At 51.3% G+C, this 18,297-nt stretch overlaps 1 protein-coding gene across 4 annotated transcripts in view; it reads left to right on the top strand.

The window, feature by feature from the left end:
* Positions 1 to 18,297, top strand: part of rimbp2b (RIMS binding protein 2b) — a 71,104-nt gene that overhangs the window by 49,583 nt on the left and 3,224 nt on the right. Inside the window, exons 16-27 of one of the 4 annotated variants that reach the window (XM_029259582.1) lie at positions 641 to 790; positions 1,588 to 1,740; positions 4,797 to 5,456; positions 7,140 to 7,257; positions 7,858 to 7,992; positions 10,311 to 10,480; positions 10,967 to 11,135; positions 11,868 to 11,930; positions 13,802 to 13,905; positions 14,760 to 14,831; positions 15,676 to 15,810; positions 16,786 to 17,758. In XM_029259582.1, the coding sequence (XP_029115415.1) occupies positions 641 to 790; positions 1,588 to 1,740; positions 4,797 to 5,456; positions 7,140 to 7,257; positions 7,858 to 7,992; positions 10,311 to 10,480; positions 10,967 to 11,135; positions 11,868 to 11,930; positions 13,802 to 13,905; positions 14,760 to 14,831; positions 15,676 to 15,810; positions 16,786 to 16,812 (1,956 nt within the window). In that variant the 3' untranslated portion in view covers positions 16,813 to 17,758. Of the gene's footprint in view, positions 1 to 640; positions 791 to 1,587; positions 1,741 to 4,796; positions 5,457 to 7,139; positions 7,258 to 7,857; positions 7,993 to 10,310; positions 10,481 to 10,966; positions 11,136 to 11,867; positions 11,931 to 13,801; positions 13,906 to 14,759; positions 14,832 to 15,675; positions 15,811 to 16,785; positions 17,759 to 18,297 lie in introns of those variants that run through there. The other 3 variants (XM_029259580.1, XM_029259581.1, XM_029259583.1) reach the window with 3 other exon arrangements.

Raw genomic sequence — 18,297 nt, forward strand, 5'->3', positions numbered from 1 at the left:
GGGGGGGTCCATGGATGGAAAGTAGTGTGTGATTGGTCAAAACAGGGGTGGGAGGGACTGAGAACAATGTCTTATGGGCCTCATGGGTGGGGGTGGTGGGAGGTGTGGCCAAAAACTCGATTCAATTCAATTTATTTTTCTAGAGCTCGTCTCACGCGGTGACACTGAGTGCTTTAACGCAGGCATCAGGCAAGGAAAACAAATACATCAGATGAGAAACAAAGAAGACACTTGACTACTAACTACCGTAATAAAGTACTTTTATAGAGCAGCTATAAGTGTGTCTACTGGCCACGGAGGAAAGGAACAAAAACTCCCAACTGAAAATCGCGGGAGAAAAAACCTCTGGGGGTCCAAGGGCCAGTGGCTCCCCCACCCCCCACCCCTCCTCGACAAAAAGAGTCACACCGTCATGTACAGGTGACCTTTGCTAAGCAGCTCATTCTGTTTCTGATCACAGTAACTATTAGATCCACCGGACAATCTGGACAACACGGCAGCCTGTCCTACCGCACAGTTCCATTTCTTGCAAGCGTCTCACTTTCCGAGAGAATCTCATAATCGCTGAGCTACGGCGGGAGCTGTGCCGAGTCCCGGCGGTTCGGACGTCACCTTCCTCCACCCTCCTTTTGTGCTCCAGGTGGAGAAGAAAAACATCTTCAGCGAGAGGAGCGGCGCCGTCCACCCGCTCAACTCGGACGAGGAGGAGGACGGGTACGAGTCGCCCCACGCTCGGAGGCGGGGCGCGTCCGTCGATGACTTCCTGCGGGGTTCGGAGCTCGGCCGACAGGTGAGGAGCCGACGCCTGCTCGATTTCGCACCGCGAACACGTGAGGCCGAGTTCCCGTCCCTGCTGTGCCACGCTCAGCGTCTGTGTGCGGGGGGAACAGGATACATAAAGCAGCTGCATCCCCCCTACAGGACACACTCACACAGCAAGTACCGCGTGACATTCTGTACAGCAGGGGGTCTAGTTGTGACATTCGTTCATGTAGCTGATACGCTTCTCCAAAGATCACTTACAACTATTTACCCATTAATACCACTGGGTAATTTTACACTAAGTACCTTGCTCAAGGGGGGATTCAAACCTACACCCTCTAGATCCAAAGGCAGTCACTCCAGCCACCGCACTACCAGCGACTTGTCCTCGTTATGTCAAAGGAAGCGGCTTCAGATTCCCCACTCATGTTGCAGAGCCCTTGATCACACTGATCCAATACTGCAAAATTTACCCAGCTGTACATTGGTCACATACAGTAAATGAATGATGTAAATGTACCATACAGTTGTACTCTTGTTGCTGTAACAAGATAGAGGAATGTTAGGAAGGAATTTAATGTAGGAAGGATTTTATTAGACGCTTCTGACCTCTTTAAACTGCTACTGAAATTAAAAAGCTCGTTAATAGTGGCGCTGAGAAGCCTGGTTAGAAGTGGTTCATATACTGTGTTACTGAAAATGCACCAAGAATTTACCCCCCGCACCACGGGAAGGGAAGATTTCCGGTCAGACTTGTGGGCAGGGGTAGGAGGCCCGGGACGCCGGCTGCTTGTTTCACCTGCTCTTTCACCGTGTTTCCCGCAGCCGCCGTACAGCCACAGCGAGGAGTACCAGACGGAGAGCAGCCGGGGCTCCGACCTCTCCGACATCCTGGAGGAGGATGAGGAGGAGCTCTACTCTGAAATGCAGCTGGAGGAGGGCCAGCGGCGCGGCATCACCTCCCACAGCACGCTCAAGGTATGGCCCCGCCCCCGGAGGGCGGGGTTTTGGAGGGGACGCGCGAGAGCGGGCCAGGCTGGTGGGCTGCCGCACCCTGCCTTGCTGAGTTTGCTGCGTGGTCATCCGCCCCCAACAGAGCTCCGCTGTGGAGCACCGCTTCATCATTCTTGAGGCTAACACATCCCCATCGCCCCCTGCCCAATGCCGCACATGCATACGTAGACACACGCACACGCACACGCACGCGCACGCACACACAGCTCACACAGGACTCAGATGTAACTTCCTGTGGGGGAACGGTGCACAGAAGTTCAGCGACATTTGAGGGAGCCGTTGTTCACCTTGTCCTCGGTCCCCGAGAGGGCCGCGAGGGCGACGTGTTCCACGCCGGAGAGCCGCAGCGCGACCGCAAACACTGTGTCCCGCCGCCTAGGAATGACCACGACACGATGAACTGATGACTTCACCATCGGGAATCTCATTTAAGTGTTTCCGCTTAAATGAAAGGGTCCTTCACTTTCCGTTCGCCTTATGTCTCATGTCAGTTCTTATTTCAGTTCAACAGTTTTTCTCCCTCTGTTCAGTTACTTTGATTCTACTGACAGTCAACTGACAATCCATTGAGTGCAGGACACCGTTATTGACCCAGCTGAGCCACAACATCATCAATGGCACCATGAAGTTTAAAAGAAGCCGAGCAGGCCAAGGATGGGATAACTTAATTTGCAACGATACGACTGTACGGGACAGCAGGTACCCAAAGGTCGCAGGTTCTAATCCCACCTTTAGCCGTAGTACCCTCGAGTAAGCTGCTTTTCCTAAATTTCTCCACTAAAATTACCCAGCTGTATAAATGGGTAAATAATTTTAAGTACCTTAACATTGTAAATCGCTTTGGAGAACAGTGTCAGGTGAATGTAGTTTTTTGATGCTTATATATATTTTCAGCGTAGTTTTTTGTCTTGCTTCATAATTACTGAATTACACCAGTGCTTTTTACAGTTCACCGCTCGCAATCCATACTGACAAATATATGTGACGTGTATTAAATATTTCTAATACATCTACTTAGTTCTGTTATCCTCTTTAGCTTAGGACCTCAGTGCTTCAATTATTTCATATCAAGACGTGCAGCAGGTCGCGCGTCTGTGTGTTCGTGTGTGAAAATATGAGTGAATCCGTGGCCTTTTGCGCCTGCAAAGTAATGTCCCCTTTAACCCGTTCGGCAAATTTGTTGCAAATGATAAATACATTTAATGTTAAATTGAGGATTTCTCTGTTAAATGCATCTCCAAGCCGACTGTTCGCTTGATGCAGGACAGCAGCGCCGGTGCTCATTTCATAGGTCCTCATAGGTCAGCAAATTACAGCAGTTTTTCATATTCTTCCATGCAGGCCAGTAAGCAGTTATTAAACTGCAAAGTGAAAGGTGCCCGTCTTCGAGCGTTCGGTGCGAGAGTTAAAGTGAACGGTGTTAAAAGAGTCCAGCCGAAAGTGGAAGCGGAAGCGAAAGTAGCGGTGAACACCTTCGGACATTTGGAGCTCTTGTACCGTGTGGAATAAGAGGGAACAAATGAAAAGGCATCAACGGGACTTTTCATAAAAAAGGAGCTTTGCGGTCTGCAACGTCCATGTGTTTTCTGAGTAGAGTTCAGGAGTCTGTGACTTTGTCTCATCGAAATGACATCCGCAGCGCCGGGCTGCACGAAGGGTTTTCCACGTGACCCGTGACAAGCTGTCGTTCGTCATATTTTTTGCTTTTTAAAACTCCTTTTTGGTCTTGTTTTGCGCACAGCAGTATCACCCCTACATTTTTTGCACACAATTTTACTGTTGTTCCATTTTCACCTGCCCATCCGTACCACGCACCCCAGTTTTATGTTCCCACGGCGCTGTGAACCGTGCACGGACCGCAGTGCTTTGGGTCACGCTCAAGTCAACGTGAATGCGGAGAGACCCGCGGACTAGATCTTCGGGTGTTTAAGTGTGAGGTTTCGCTACAAGTCTTCTGATGAGCACACACTTGTCACTGATGGGTGTAAGCGGAAGGTTATTGTTCTCACTGGGAATAGGACCGGTGTAACGGCAACCGCGGGATTCCTCGCTCTCCGTTTTGCAGCAGCACCGCGACAGTCAGCGTGTGCGTACCGTGCGTCTTCGCACGACTCCGTGCTGCGGCACAGGCCACATCTCGAAGGTGTCGCCGCCACCAGAGCTCCTTCGGGACTCGGTGGAGGGCAAATAGTGAGTAAAACTGCTGAAGGTTCAGGATCAGGAGCGCGTTCTGGAGACCACAGACAGCTTTGCAGCTCCTAGAACAGAGTAGAGGAGGGTGCGCAAGTTTTCCTTTCTCATGTTTATGGAATGTGCTTTCCATTCCCTCATGCGATGGGATTCTGCACTATCCAGTCCCCGTTCAGTCATCTTTCACTCACCATTCAGTAGTCTCCATTCAGTCATCCTTCAGCTGCCCAGAATGTGCCTGGTATGTCTTCCGTCATTTAACGTACGTTCGTCCGTTCGCCTTCATCGTTCCGGAGCTTTCCGTTCCGTCATTCCATTCACGTGTCCGACCCCGCGTTTGTCCGAGGACTGGGTTTTTGGCAGATTCGCCGAGCTGATTCGCTGACCTTCTTGGCTGATTGGAAATCTGTCCCAGCCTCTGAAATCCTCCTCGAGAAACACATCTGCTGTGTTTTCATTGTTTCTCTTTGATTTCCCTCCCACAGATTCCCGCTCAAAGCATGCCGTTTCCTTCATGGAATGAGTCTGCATGCATTACGTTCCGCCATTGCCTCCAATTACTAATTCTGTCTTTATTTTGTCTTTTTTTCCCATTTTATTTTCTATTCACACACTGTGTTGTGTCCCGCCTGTTCTAACACCTTTGAAACCAAAAAACAAAATGAAACAAACGAAAACCAAACGAAACAAAAACAAATAAACAAAACTCTTCCTAAAAAACCACATTTTTCCGGAAAAACAAAAAAACAAAACAAAACAAAACAAAAAAAAAATCGCCGCCAATCTAACCGAACGGCCACCGCGACCCCCTGCCCCCGAAACCGCCAAAGGCCTACTACAGGCGCCAGGACGCAGGGGATGAGCCCGACTGCTGGGACCTGCAGCGGGAGGTGGTGCGAAGGAGGTCCTTGCGCAGCAAGCGGCTGCACAGCATCCCCGAGGTGGCTGAGGAGGAGCTCGATGGCGTCGAGGCGCTGGGCCCGGGGCAGCGGCTGCGCTTCGACGACCCTCGGCCCGGCACCCCTCGCGCCCGCCACCGGGCCTGCCTCCAGGAGCCCCGGGTGCACCGCCGCCTCTCTCCGGGCAAAGGGGGCCGCAGGCTGCCCAGGCAGCGCTCCTCGCCACGCTTCCCCGAGAGCCGGCAGACCACCAAGAGCCCTGACAGCGGCCTGGACTGCGGCAGCGAGGAGGAAGGTTCGCTGGGCAGGCGGCGGCGCCTCGAAGGCCCCGCGGCCGGCGGCCGCAAGCGGACGCTCACTCGCCAGTGCAGCGTGGAGGAGGACTTCGCCGACGTCCCGTTCGCGGCGACCAAGACGGTGCACGTGGCGGATCTGAGGAGCCGGGAGCTGCGGTGCCGGCCGGGCCGCGGCGCGGCGCATGCCGAGGGCGCCCTGAGCGAGGGCCGCCGCAACGATGCGCGCAGGCTCTGCCGCAGAGACTATAGGGCACTCTCAGTGACAGAGCTGAGCGGGAGCCCGGAGGAGCCGCTGGTGTGTGTCCTCTAGCCATGCGCCTGCTTTGCACTGCATCTCCAATCAGTAAAGCCCTCCTTTCGCTCCTTCTTGGTGTCTCTCCATGGGTTCCTCCTTTGCTTTTGCCTTGATTTTTCTTTTGCTCATGTGCAACGTTTTGATCTGTGCCACTGTGCATTGAGTCATTGTGCCAAATTTTGACATGCGAATGCATTCGAATCCTCAGTAGAGTTTCTTATTTTCTGTTTGTATGTTTGTCCCCAGAACGTTCCGTGAGTTTTTCCTTTTCTGCGTCCCGCTTGTTTGGTTACCTAAAGGCCATTTCAGAAAGGGCTTGTTTCTTGTTTCTGTGTGGAAAAAAAGCAGACACGCACACACACATACACACGCAGATGAGTGGTTCAACCATAATAGTTTCTTCCTGTCTTGCATGCGGCAGGGGGTTGGAAGTCAGGTTCCGATCCCTTCGGCTCTGCGCTCCCGCCCTCCCCACCAGGGCACGCACCCGGCCGTGCGGGGCGAGGGATGCCCTCTGCTGTGGCCCCCGACTCCGACGACTCTCCCTCCCGCGTTACCGTAGACCCTCCAAAAGAGCACCACACCATCTTCACATAGTACTCCATGATGGTGACACATACACCTGCTGCACTTTGCGTTCTGTTTAGTTCATAGATACACCCACTTGTTTTATTTGAAATTAGCCCCCCATCAGCACCCCCTCATTGACAGAGCCCCTTCGCCAGAAGACCCCGGGGCTGCCTGGGACAGCAGTATCTCAGCAGGCGCTGTCGCTCGGTGGCACCGTAGTCGCAAGCGCACCTTCCGTTCGCCCACCTACGAACCAAACGGCTTCTTCTTGTTCCCGATTCCAAAGCTGGATCACGGATCACTGGATCACTCCGCTCGTGACAGCGGTGCGTGGGTTCCAGTCCGGGAGCGCCGTTTCTCCGCAGGCCGTAGATGTCAGACGTTCCGCCTCAGTCCTCCTCGTGTCGGACCCCAGCCTTGTGTGACACTACGGCTCCTCCATGCATCACTGCAGTCATCTGTGTACCGGTGCACACACTGCTCAGCACGTCCTCGCTTCTTTCCAACTCCTTCCTCTCTCCATCCCACGGGGGGGGGGGGTACGGGGGAACGCTGAACGTCCTGAACGAGAACAGACTCGCGGTTCCTCCGACTCGCTGCTCCTAAGTGAATGCCCTTATTGGTGTGTCTACCCGGTCGAAACCATTATGGTTGTTTCCAGTCACTCGTGCCCTTTGCCCTCACCAGCCCCCCTTTCCCCCCATCTCCCTTCTCCCTCAGTATTTCCATCAGCCAACAGACACGTGCAGAACAAAAAACAATAGCAATGGTCTTTAGTTAAACATGTGATTCAGCCGAAACCTGGTCCTTGTTGCCTGGGGCTTTGTTTCCATTGGTTCTGTTCAATGGGTTCTTCCTCTTCCTCTACCTCCTCCTCTTCCTCATTTCTTCTTCTTCTTCTTCTTCTTCTTCTTCGTCTTCTTCTTCGTTTCTTCCATCATTTTGCCTCCTTGACAACAAACTGAAATGACGTGACTGATTTTTCTTTGGTGGGGGGGTTCAGGGGTCGGGGTGGGTTTCTCTCATTTCGTTTCCTGATCTCTTTGCTTGGCTGCTCTCCCTCAACGGGGGGCAGGAAGCCGACTTTGATGCGTCTCTGTCTCTCCTTTTAAGATTTTAGGGACTCCCCCCTCGGTGGGCGGCCCCCCCGACCGGCTGGACCACTCAGGGCGGAGACCGGCTCACGGCGGCGCGCCCCCCCAGCGTCGGCCCATGACGGTCCCTTCCATCGGTTAGTGCAGTTTCCACGCGAGGGGCTCGGGAGCCTCCCCCCCTCCCTCCGCCCGCCAGCCATGCGTCCTTCCCTGAAGTCCTGGGAACACTGGTGTTGTGTGCCTTTACTGTACCTCTACCATGTTTCTTTCTCATGTGAGCTCAGCATCTCTCCATAGACTCATGAGAGTAGAATGTCCATAGGGTGTTGTCCACACACGTGTCTCTCAATCGTCACCGTCAACACGTGCGTGTGCAGCGTGGTCTAGGTCGAGGCTGTGCAGGTAACTGGGAAAGGGGAGGATTTCCATGGCCGGTGAAGCCCATTAACATGCTGTTTCTTCCAGCCGTTAAAGCCTCGTTTCACGGGGGAAGAGGGGTGGAGGGGACTGACTGCCTGTAGCGTTGCGCTGTTGCTGGGATGGTCCGTTGGAGTGTCGACCTATTTCTGCGTGTCCCGCAAGACCGCCGGCATTGCTGTTTTACAACGGACTGCCCAGAGCGCCGTCTCGCACCTGATCCCCCCAGCACAGAGCAACTTGCCCGGGGGGGTGCGGGGTGGAGCGGTGTTTGGGGGCGGGGTCTGCAAATGTAACGTTCTGATTGGTGTCTTCTGTAGAGATCACCATGGAGAGTAACAGTGAGGGGAGTCAGGGACACGTCTCACCTGTCAAGGAGGATGTTTACTTTGGCAGTGTAGCTCGACGCAGGAAATGGTCCTTACAGCGAAGTTTGGCCTCAGAGCGGCGATATGGTACGTGGAGCGGCTCCGTCCAACAGAAGGGTTCTCACATGAGCCAAAGACACTGTAAAAAAGAGACAAAGCTGCCCCAGGAGGCAGTAGCCAGCAGAATGTGACCTGGTGTACTTTTCTGGGGGGGGGGGCAGCAACAACCCCCCCCCCCCGCGATGCACGTCCTTGTTGCAATGTCAGCGCAGCAGATGCTCAGAAGTGTGTGTGTGTGAGATACTCCAGGATGGCTGCTTATGGTAGCTGCACAGTGACTGTTCCTGTACCCCTGTATGCTCTCCCCCCTCCCAAACCCGTGGAAAAACCCGCTGTGACCTCCCCCCCCCACCCTCCTATACCCTGTTCGCCCCCGTCATTTTCACGTTGTTTCTTTTGCATGACTGGTTGCTAATAAAAACGAGGAGCGCAGCGCTGGATGAGACACAACACTCTCGCCTTTGTGACGGTGTCCCCCACCAGTACGGCAGCACACGCGTGCACCGCTCTCACACACGCACGCACACACACACACGTGATTCTCACTGAACAAGAAACACTGCAGGATGTTCAGCACAACATCAGCGAAGAGCAGCGAAAGAGGCTCATTTGGAGGAACCGACCCGTTAGATCGGTTCTCTTCCGCAGGTCAAGCGCAGCGATGCTCACGTTCACGTTCCCCTGCGTCCGGTGGTGTGTGCGGCTGGAGGCTGTGGAAGTGACGGCGATGACAGTGCGGACCGCTCGTGCCGCAGCTCCGAACTCACTTTTACCACATCAGAAAAAGCTCAACAAAACACAAGTTCTGGCTTATTCTTTTTCTGGAAAGTTCGGCTCAATGCAAATCATCGACCGTCGACCGTTCGACGTTCCTCGTCTTGTTACTGATCGCCACCGCTCGGAAACACCAGGCACGAGCTGTAAACGCAGTGGTTCCGTTTCGTGCTCTTTACTGCCACCTATCGGACTGGTGGGCAAATACAAGTTGCGTTCAAATGAGTTTCACAAAACAATCAGTGCAAAAATGCAGCTGAAAATAAACAAACTGGGAAATATTTGTGCCTTTCAAAATTGGCAAGCCGAACATGAGGAGCCAATGCACGGGTTAGCTGACAAGGAGACAGAGAGCAGTTCACTAGTTAGAGCTGCTGCCTTCAGACCCAGAGGTCACGGGTTTGAATATGAGCTGCAGTACCCTTGAGCAAGGTACTTACCCTAAATTGCCCCCCTAAAGTTACCCCCTTGTATAAATGGGTAAATAATTGTTGCTTCGCTGAAAAGTGTCAGATAAAAGTAAATATATATATTTACGTTGAACAAGTCGCACACAGCTGGACCTTCTCGATGCAGCTCCTTCCATTGAACCTCTGGGAAGCTTCCGGATGTACCAAGGGACATCGGCTGTGGAATCTTACTGTTTCTGCCACGCAGATCCCCCGTCTCACTGGTGTATCGTACAATCTCACACAAAAAGGCCTCTTCCGCTGTATCTCAGTTGGGCATGAGTTCCAGACTCGAGGGGGACACCGAAAAACAACCCTAGTGCCGCGTGAGCAGAATCCCGCCGACAGCGCTGTCCCGCATGATGACTCCGAAGTGCATGGTCCGTCCCCAGTCGGTGTCCTTCTCTGGATGCTTTGCTTATGGTGTTTGATACTCCCTGGAGGCCCTTGGTACTGTACTGTATGTGTTGTGGTGCATCGCTGTGTGTCCGTTGATGATGCGTGAAGAGTTTCTCTCCACCCCTGGACTGAACTTGAGTGTCTCCCCTCGAAGAAAGCATGGACTCGTCATCTATCGTCTTTTTTGTTCCTCCAATCGTCCCCGTGAGACGGTGTGCTCGCGTTGGCGGACGCAGATGGTCCCCTTTGGACTCGAGAACCTGAGTGCACTGGATGATGAGTGGGATGCATGCATGTCCCCGGAGGTGTTGTAAAACAGCAATGTGCGTCCCTCTCCCCGTGTGCTCGCATGGCGTCTGGAATGCCCCCGCACCCCCCGTCTTTGCTCACATCACTAGAATGAGACACCAATGAGTTGCCGTCAATGAAATTACCGAGTCCTTGGAACATGTGTGATCTTAACTGCAGAGATGTGCAAAAAACCATTGAAATTCAGGAATATTCCGATTTGCCAGCGATTCTCCCGAGACCGAGAAGCGTTATCACTGCTTGATCATAATCATAAAAGGGTGCTGCACTCGCATTATTAAGCAGTTGAAATTTTTTTGCACATCCGCCTGACAGTTTTCACTTTAGACATCGCCCGGTGCTCTGCCCCCTGGTAGTGGGCCTGTCTGGCCGCAGCGACGCCCAGGAAGTCAGGTGTGTCTTTCTGTGTCCTAGATGGGTACGGTGGCCGGGACCGGCATTCCCCAGAGTACTACGACGAGTCGGAACCGGAGGACTTGCCTCGGATATTTGTGGCTCTGTTTGACTACGACCCGCTGTCTATGTCGCCGAACCCCGATGGCGCCGAAGAGGAGCTGCCCTTCAAGGAAGGCCAGATCATTAAGGTGTCCATCTGTCTGCGCCGCCCTGCTTTCTGGCTTTCGTTCGCTCAGACATTTACACTTAGGAAGTGTTCTTACTCCGGGAGACGTGCATTCAAGCCCTTGATAACAGCACAGCCATAGTGTGTGAAGAACATCCATATCTTTGTTTTACCGGGACTCTCAGGTAGTACCATGAGCTACGGTCCAGCGTGAGGAAGGCAAGAGCTTCACTGACCCTTCTTGCAGCCCTGGGCTGCGATGCCAGACAGTGCTCTGGAAGGGACATTGTGGACAGTAGATACTCATAGATGTCCACCAGTTGCTCAGTGAAGCCATCTGGAAGGGTTTGGTGCAGCTGATGAACTTCTGGAGACACGGAGGTCCTGATCCGTTGCTCTCCATTTATGATGGCGCATTTCCAGAGAGTCCTGCAGTCTCATTCTCATTGCAGAGCACTAGGGGTAATGGGGGGGACTGTTCTGATCATGTTCTGACCATGTCCTCAAGGTGTATGGGGACAAGGACACAGATGGGTTCTACCGGGGCGAGGTCAACGGACGAACGGGCCTCATCCCCTGCAACATGGTGTCCGAGATCCAGACGGAGGACGAGGAAATGATGGAACAGCTGATCAAGCAGGGCTTCCTGCCCCTCAACACCCCCGTGGAGAAAATAGGTAATCCCCCCCACCCCCACCCCCAACCTGCACCGGCCCAAGCACCACTACCCTGGAGCTCCTTTCCACAACACTTGTTCAGTTCCGCCCCCTTCCTTCCGAACACCTCTGACCAAGACCATGTGGTCCTGAAAAAGAGTTGCCCTCTCGTTGCCCCCCCACCCCTCGCCCTGCATCCTGCCAGTTTCATTGCCCCAACTGGCAGTTGGCAGAGATGGGTCACGGTGGGACAGCGGGTGGAACCGACGAAGCGCTTCCTGTTGTATCCATTGATGGTTTAGTAGAGAGTCGTCTAGTCGCCTCCGAAAACAGGATCCTGAGTTCCTCTCCTCTCCTCCAAACACCTTGGACCTCAAGACTGTATTGGAGTCATCCTTTATTAGCTTTGGAATAAGAATAAAAATTCCTTACGGTAGTTATGAAGCAATAGTGAAGCAGTCATGTAAGCGGAGATGCGGCTGAGACGGTTCAGGTAGAGTACCTTGTTTTCGGACCATTGAATTGTGCCTCTGCTCAACCCTTCTTCCCCGACAGAGCGCAGTGAGACGTCAGTACGGTGTAGGTTCAGTGTCCGGGCCTCCCGTAGTTAAGGGACCGTCCAACGGTCCATCAGTGGCGCTGATGAGATCCCACGCAGTCTTGTGTCTCCTGATGTCTCCTGCAGATGACCTTTGACCCTCGGCCTTCTTTGCTCTCTTGTTCTGTTCTGTGCGGCTCTCCCTCGCTGTCAAGTGAACTGCGATCGTTTTCGAGACGGCCGCTCGGCGAACCGCCGATCCCGAAAGTCAAAGCGAGGTGTGTGTGCCTTCCAGACGGACCCCAGACTCACGCCCCCACCTCCCATCACCCCCAGCTTTGCATTTCTCTCGCCTGCTGTTCTGCTCTCGTGTGTCTCCATCCGAACGTTTGTGATCCGTGCAGTGAGTTGTGTCTCTTTTTCTCTGTTCATTCACCGGCGAAGCTACGGAACACACACCGGCTACTCGTCTTACGAACGGAATCGGGGTCTGAAGTCTCTCCGTATCTCTCTGCCTCTGCAAGTGCACAGTCACAGTCAGTACAGGGTCAATAAGAGACTTTCTGGGATTTATTAGCTCCTGTAAAAGTGACAGAAACAGCCGCAGGTGGGCGGAGAACCCAAATGCAACAGTTGAGTAAAAGTAAAAAAGTAGCACTGCTTTTAGAAAATACTCCAGGAGAAGTAAAGCCAACCCACGTCTACAACCACTTGTCCCAAGTGGGGTTGCGGTGAGCCGGAGCCTATCCCGGCAACACAGGGCGCAAGGCTGGAGGGGGAGGAGACGCACTCTGGACAGGACGCCAGTCCACTGCAAGGCAGCCCAAGCAGGACTGGAACCCCAGGCCCGCCGCACAGCAGGCACTGGCCACACCACTGCACCCCTCATGAAAGTAAAGCAAATTAATTAAAACACACGCACATTTTCTGAACCGCTTGTCTCATACGGGGTCGCGGGGAGCCGGAGCCTACCCGGCAACACAGGGCGTAAGGCCGGAAGGGGAGGGGACGCACCCAGGATGGGACGCCAGTCCGCCGCAAGGCACCCCAAGCGGGACTTGAACCCCAGACCCACCCGAGAGCTGGACCCAGTCCAACCCACTGCGTCACTGCCCCCCCCTTAATTAAAACAAACTAGTACATTTAGGGCGTCATGGTTGGAGCGGCTGCCTTTGTCTCCGAAGGTTGCTGGTCCGATCCCTGCCTCCGGCTGTGGTTCCCTTGAGCAAGGTGCCTTGCGATTGCTCCGGTACCTTCGCCCGGCTGTGTGCCTGGTTTCCTAGCTGTGGCCCTGCGATGGACTGGCGTCCCGTCCAGGGTGTGCCCGGCCACCCCTTCAGCCTTGTGACTAATGTCTCCGGGACAGGCTCCGGCTCACCTCGACCCTGCTGGGGGCAAGCAGTTATTGAAATTGGTTGTTTAGTACATTTAGTAAATGAACTTTTTAGTGTTCTGAACCTCTACCAGAGCCGAGATGCAACAGTTTTAACTCTTGATGCATCTTTTCAACGTTACTCTCCTCTGGCTGTTCTAAAAATATGTTTTAATTATTATTACTATTTTTTTTTTTTTGCTTTAAGCTGCACTAAAATTAAGAGAAATTTAAATGGACCGAAAAGAGAATGCTCCCGAATGCTCACTGCTGGCCGATTCCTCCCAGAAACGCATCCCCTGAGGGACACCCGAAACAATGTGTAAACACTGCGGCGGCTAGGTGAATCGAGGCGGTCCTCTCTCCCGTTGTCCGACTTCTCTTTACTTCCAGCTGTGATTCGGAGGGTGGAACACGGGTCTCGTTCCCTCCCCTGCCGGCCAAAATTTGAGGGAATCGGTAAGTGAATAAAACTGAATGAGCAATAAAGCGGGAGCCGTTTCTTTACTCAAAGAAGCGTCGCTCGGCCGTTCGTAACGCGAGGAGTCGGTGTTTCGCCCACATGCTTCTCTTAAGTGAGGTGTGAACTGCACATCGCAGCAACATACCGGAGTAAACGCGCATTCGGTACCGCAATGGGACACTGGCGGTCTGCTAGCCCCCCGCCCCCACGTGTGGGCTGTCGAAACGATTCATCTCCCACATTCTGCACACTGACTGTTGCCCTCAGAGCGGAGCTTGGCGGAAGGCGTCACCCACTCCTTTGCCCCCCAACAGAGCGGAACCGTCGGAGCGGCCGACAGCAGCCCGTGTCCACGCGCAGGATGGTGGCGCTGTACGACTACGACCCCAGAGAGAGCTCCCCCAATGTGGACGTGGAGGTACTGCAGCCATCAGCCCCGCTGATATAGTGACATAGTATTTCATTGTGGAAACTGCCACCCCCCCAGTGAAATAGTCATTCATAGCTGCCAACCTGTGATGGAAAAAACGGAATTGGGATGTAGGGGCGATATTAATATCACCATCACTGCCACTGCTTTTATTGCCCTGTAGTTTTACACCGAAGAAATACAGAGTGTAAGTGAGTGAGAAAAAGCGATTTTGAGCAGGTTCCCCACACAAGTTCTCTACGCTCATGCAGTAAACGGAGCTGCAATCGTTGTCACATGGGGTCAATATGATGTTGGCGCCCAGAAGCAAGTATCCATACAAATAGTAGATTAAAAAGATGGAGCGGAGACGAGCGTGTGGGTGGCGGTAGTGAGCGTGGTTATCGTAAACGTAATTTCCGTACTCAGTGTTGGAAATCAGAACAATTCCGGGAAAATTCCAAGGGAAGGCGGCTCCTGGATCGTTTATCGGATCATTGTACAGCGTAGCGTATGAAAGCTATTTGGGTTTTCCCTGAACCTTTTCTGCCTTTCTTTGGTACCAATGACTCTTGAAGGACTCTAAGCATCTAGTTGGTCATTGTGTTTCGCTCTGCATTTATGTCTCTTTTGTGCCACATGGTTTTGTCTCCCGTTCTCCTTTTCTAATTTTCCCCCGTGGACCTTTAAACACAGTTATTGGCACAGTTATAGCTCTCAGTGCAGTGTTAAAGGGCAGGCCTTGCGATCAAATGCATCACCTTAGAAGAAGCGATGAGGACGTAGCGAGGCTCAGCGGTCGCGTGTGAGCCGTGTGGGGAACGGCTCTCGCTCTGACGCACTGACCGTCTGCTTTCCTCCAGGCCGAACTGACGTTCTGTGCAGGAGACATCATCACTGTCTTTGGGGAAATCGATGAAGACGGGTTTTATTACGTGAGTATTTGCTGCGTGGAGACGGTCGCGCGGGCGGCCCATATCTGTGCCCCTCCCCTCTCCAAACACACGGACAAGCCGGGCACTCAAACCCGAGGCCCTCTGGAGCTCATCTGCGCTACGTGTTGTTCCGGATCTCATCCCCAAACATGTCACACATGCTGCTGTACAAATGGGTAAATCAGTGTAAGTAGCTCAGCGTATGAACGCCACGCTGTAAGTGTCCGATAAAAGTGCGAATGATAATAATGTAACAAAGAAGGTTATTCATTATTAGCCCTTGTCGGTGAACATGGGGTGGTGCCTGTTCCAATTGCGAATTTGTACCGTTTATTTTTAACCCAAGTAGCTGTCGATAGAAAAGCAGCATTCAGCACATTAATGTCTGAGAGCAGCAGGTGGCACAGCAGTTACAGCTGTTTCTTTAAAATCCAAAGGTTCTTGGTTCAAATCCAGCAGTTCGGTACACAAATGGAACATTGTAAGTCACTTTGGAGAAAGACACCTAGTAAGTGACATTGACCTAACACGTTTCTCAAAAGCGACTTACAATGTTAACCTCCTTACAATTTTTTACCCATTTATACAGCTGGGTAACTTTACTGCAGCAGTTTAGGGTAAGTACCTTACTCAGGGATCCGAACCCGTGACCTTTAGATCTGAAGGCAGCAGCTCCAACCACTACGCTCCCGTGATGTTCCCGTAACATCACCCTAATAGTAGCGAAGATGCGCTGGAGGCCACCCGGCCAAACTCTCGCTCTGACACACTCTCTGGTTTGTGGCTCTCCCTCCTTCCCTCCTTCCCTCCTTTCCTCCTTCGCTCCTTCCCTCCATCCCTCCAGGGTGAACTGAACGGACACAAAGGTCTCGTTCCTTCAAACTTTCTCGAAGAAGTGCCTGACGACGTCGAGGTCTATCTCACGGACTCTCCATCCTGCTTTGCCCAGGATGCTCCAGCAAGGACCAAGACCAAAAGGGTACATCCTCTTTCGCAGTACTAGCCCCCCTGTCATCCATTAGCCGCTTTGGTTTCTTTATCTCCTTATTAATTTCCTTTTCCGTCCGTGTTTGTGTTTGACGGCTGAAATAACGGCGAGCCTTCGCGATACTGGAGCATGTTCCGATCACTGTTAGCATTATAAACGCGACGCAGGGCCTGCACCGCAATGCTTTATGGAAGAGCGAATATATTTTACATGTTCAATGCTGTAGATGGGGAAACGAGTATGTATTGTGATCTTTTCATGAGTGGAAATATTCATAAAGCATTCTCGCAGAAGACGAGAGCAAAGACCTGGCGGAGAGGAACAGCGCACTCGCGCACATAAATTCGTCCACCAGGCGCGGATCGATTTGCGCTGGGTGGTGTGTGAACTTGCACTTGTGACATGTGCTTTATGAATATAACCAATGTTTGAGCTAAAGAAATCCCTTATAGCGGAAATAGCCTAGATGCATATGAATTATGAATACCATGTGTTAATGTGTAGCAAAGCATGTCTTCTCCTTTTGAGCCTTGAAAATCTTCAACAAGTTTTATAAAGCTAAATATTACGCCCATCAAAACTTTTGTATTTGTTCCAGATGGTTCTTTTGTATATTGCCTACAGTTAGAATATATATATATATATATATATATAAATACATATATACGTACATATATATACAGTATATGTATGTATATATCTGAGCTGCTGAAGCGATTACGCAGCCAATGAGTTTATGAAAAAGCTCAGTAAAGCAGTAAGCGTAACATTAATACTGTACGAATAACTGTTTGTAAATATATTGCAAATGAACATGTTTGCTTATCAACAGGATTCATCTGAGATTTGTATTCCTTTGTTTCCTTTATTATAACCCTTTATGATTTCTTCATATTCATAGTGCAGCTTATTGAAATGCCATCACTGCATTCTTTTATTTCTTTTCTCACCCGCTTGGCAAAGCAGAAGAAGAGTGTTCATTTCACACCTTAAAGGCACTGTTTCCGTCACGTAAGTGGGCAACTGAGGATACCACGGTTACGCCCTCCTCGTCTAATGCACGTGTCACGGGTACGGTCTGTCTGCCTTACACAACGCGCGGCCTGCACCCCCAACCTCCCTCCCCACTCGTCGCACCCCACAGTAACATTTCGAAGAAATGTTCACCGCCGTTTGCCGTCGACTTGCTCACGTCCCCAATTGACCTTTGTTAACCTGGAAGAAAAAACAGACCTTTGTGAAAGGAAGGCTACTTTACTGTTATGAACGCAGTAGCTTAAGAGCTCGCTTGGCGTAGAGTCTTCACAGGAGGACGAGGAGCCCGGCCAATGCATTAGACAGGACGTGTGGTATCTTCAGTTGTTTTTATGGGTGTTGTACATTACAATGTCCGTCTTCCATGATAAGTATCCCTGCTGTAATTCATGGGTAGCTAAAAGGCCACAAGTTGCACGCCAAGGTCGCCTCCTTATTGTTTGCTCTTTATGACACGATTCAGCCTTCACTTAAGACACCCCCCTCCTCCCGAAGTAGTGCACCCTGCCCCTTTTATTGATCGAACCGTAAAAGTAGTATTTTGTGCAGCGGTAATTCTTCCTCACCTTTGCAAAAACAGTCTCTGTGCAAGTTTGTACTGTACTCTGTGAGTCGCCACATTGCGTGAGGATCATGGGAGATCTCCAAATTGCTTGCCTGGGTCCGTTTCTGTGCGCTCAGTGGCGTTCCTCCAGCTTCCGCTGCACGGATGAGCGCGATCGAGCCACTCGTGGGGTGCACTTTTTCGCTCATGCCCAAGGAATGATGCGAAATGACACAAAAACCTACTAACTGTTTGTTTCTTCCCCTCCCCCATAGATAATGGCATCCGTTAGACTTTCAAAATTCATCACTATATTAACATGAGAACAGTTTATTTATCTCTTGCTTTTTTCTTTCTTTCTTTGATTTTATCTATTTCTTTGTTTGTTTACTGTTACTTGATTTTCACAGCGATCAAGTGCTTGCAGACAGATTTGTAAATAAAACTTTTTTAAAGCAGGTTGAATTGGTTCCAACAACCTTCAGGAAGTTACCTTGGTGAAAACTGATAAATTGCATCAGACCTGGTAAATTAAACACTTATCTCCTCTTTTCATATCATAAGATTTTTTTTTTTTCTTTACTATAAAATTATGCACAGCCTATTGTCCTTAAAAAAGTTTCATCCGGAATCTCTGAGGGACTTGATTCAAAGTAGCTGCTACCGTCTCATGTTAATCTTATTTTGAGGGTACCCGCCTCTCCTAAGTGCAATTAAAAAGATGCCTTTTAGCCCATGATTACAAGGAAGGAATATTTAGATATTAGATGTTTCACTGTAAACTGTATATGACTACTTTTACATTTAAAGGGGAAATCTGAAGCAAATACACATGCTGTCATTTTGTGTGCCTCACTGTAAAATAATCTGATATTGTGCTCTAATCTCTTGTTTTTGTA

The sequence above is a fragment of the Scleropages formosus genome, chromosome 17 (genome assembly GCF_900964775.1).
Source record: "Scleropages formosus chromosome 17, fSclFor1.1, whole genome shotgun sequence".
Lineage (NCBI taxonomy): Eukaryota > Metazoa > Chordata > Actinopteri > Osteoglossiformes > Osteoglossidae > Scleropages > Scleropages formosus.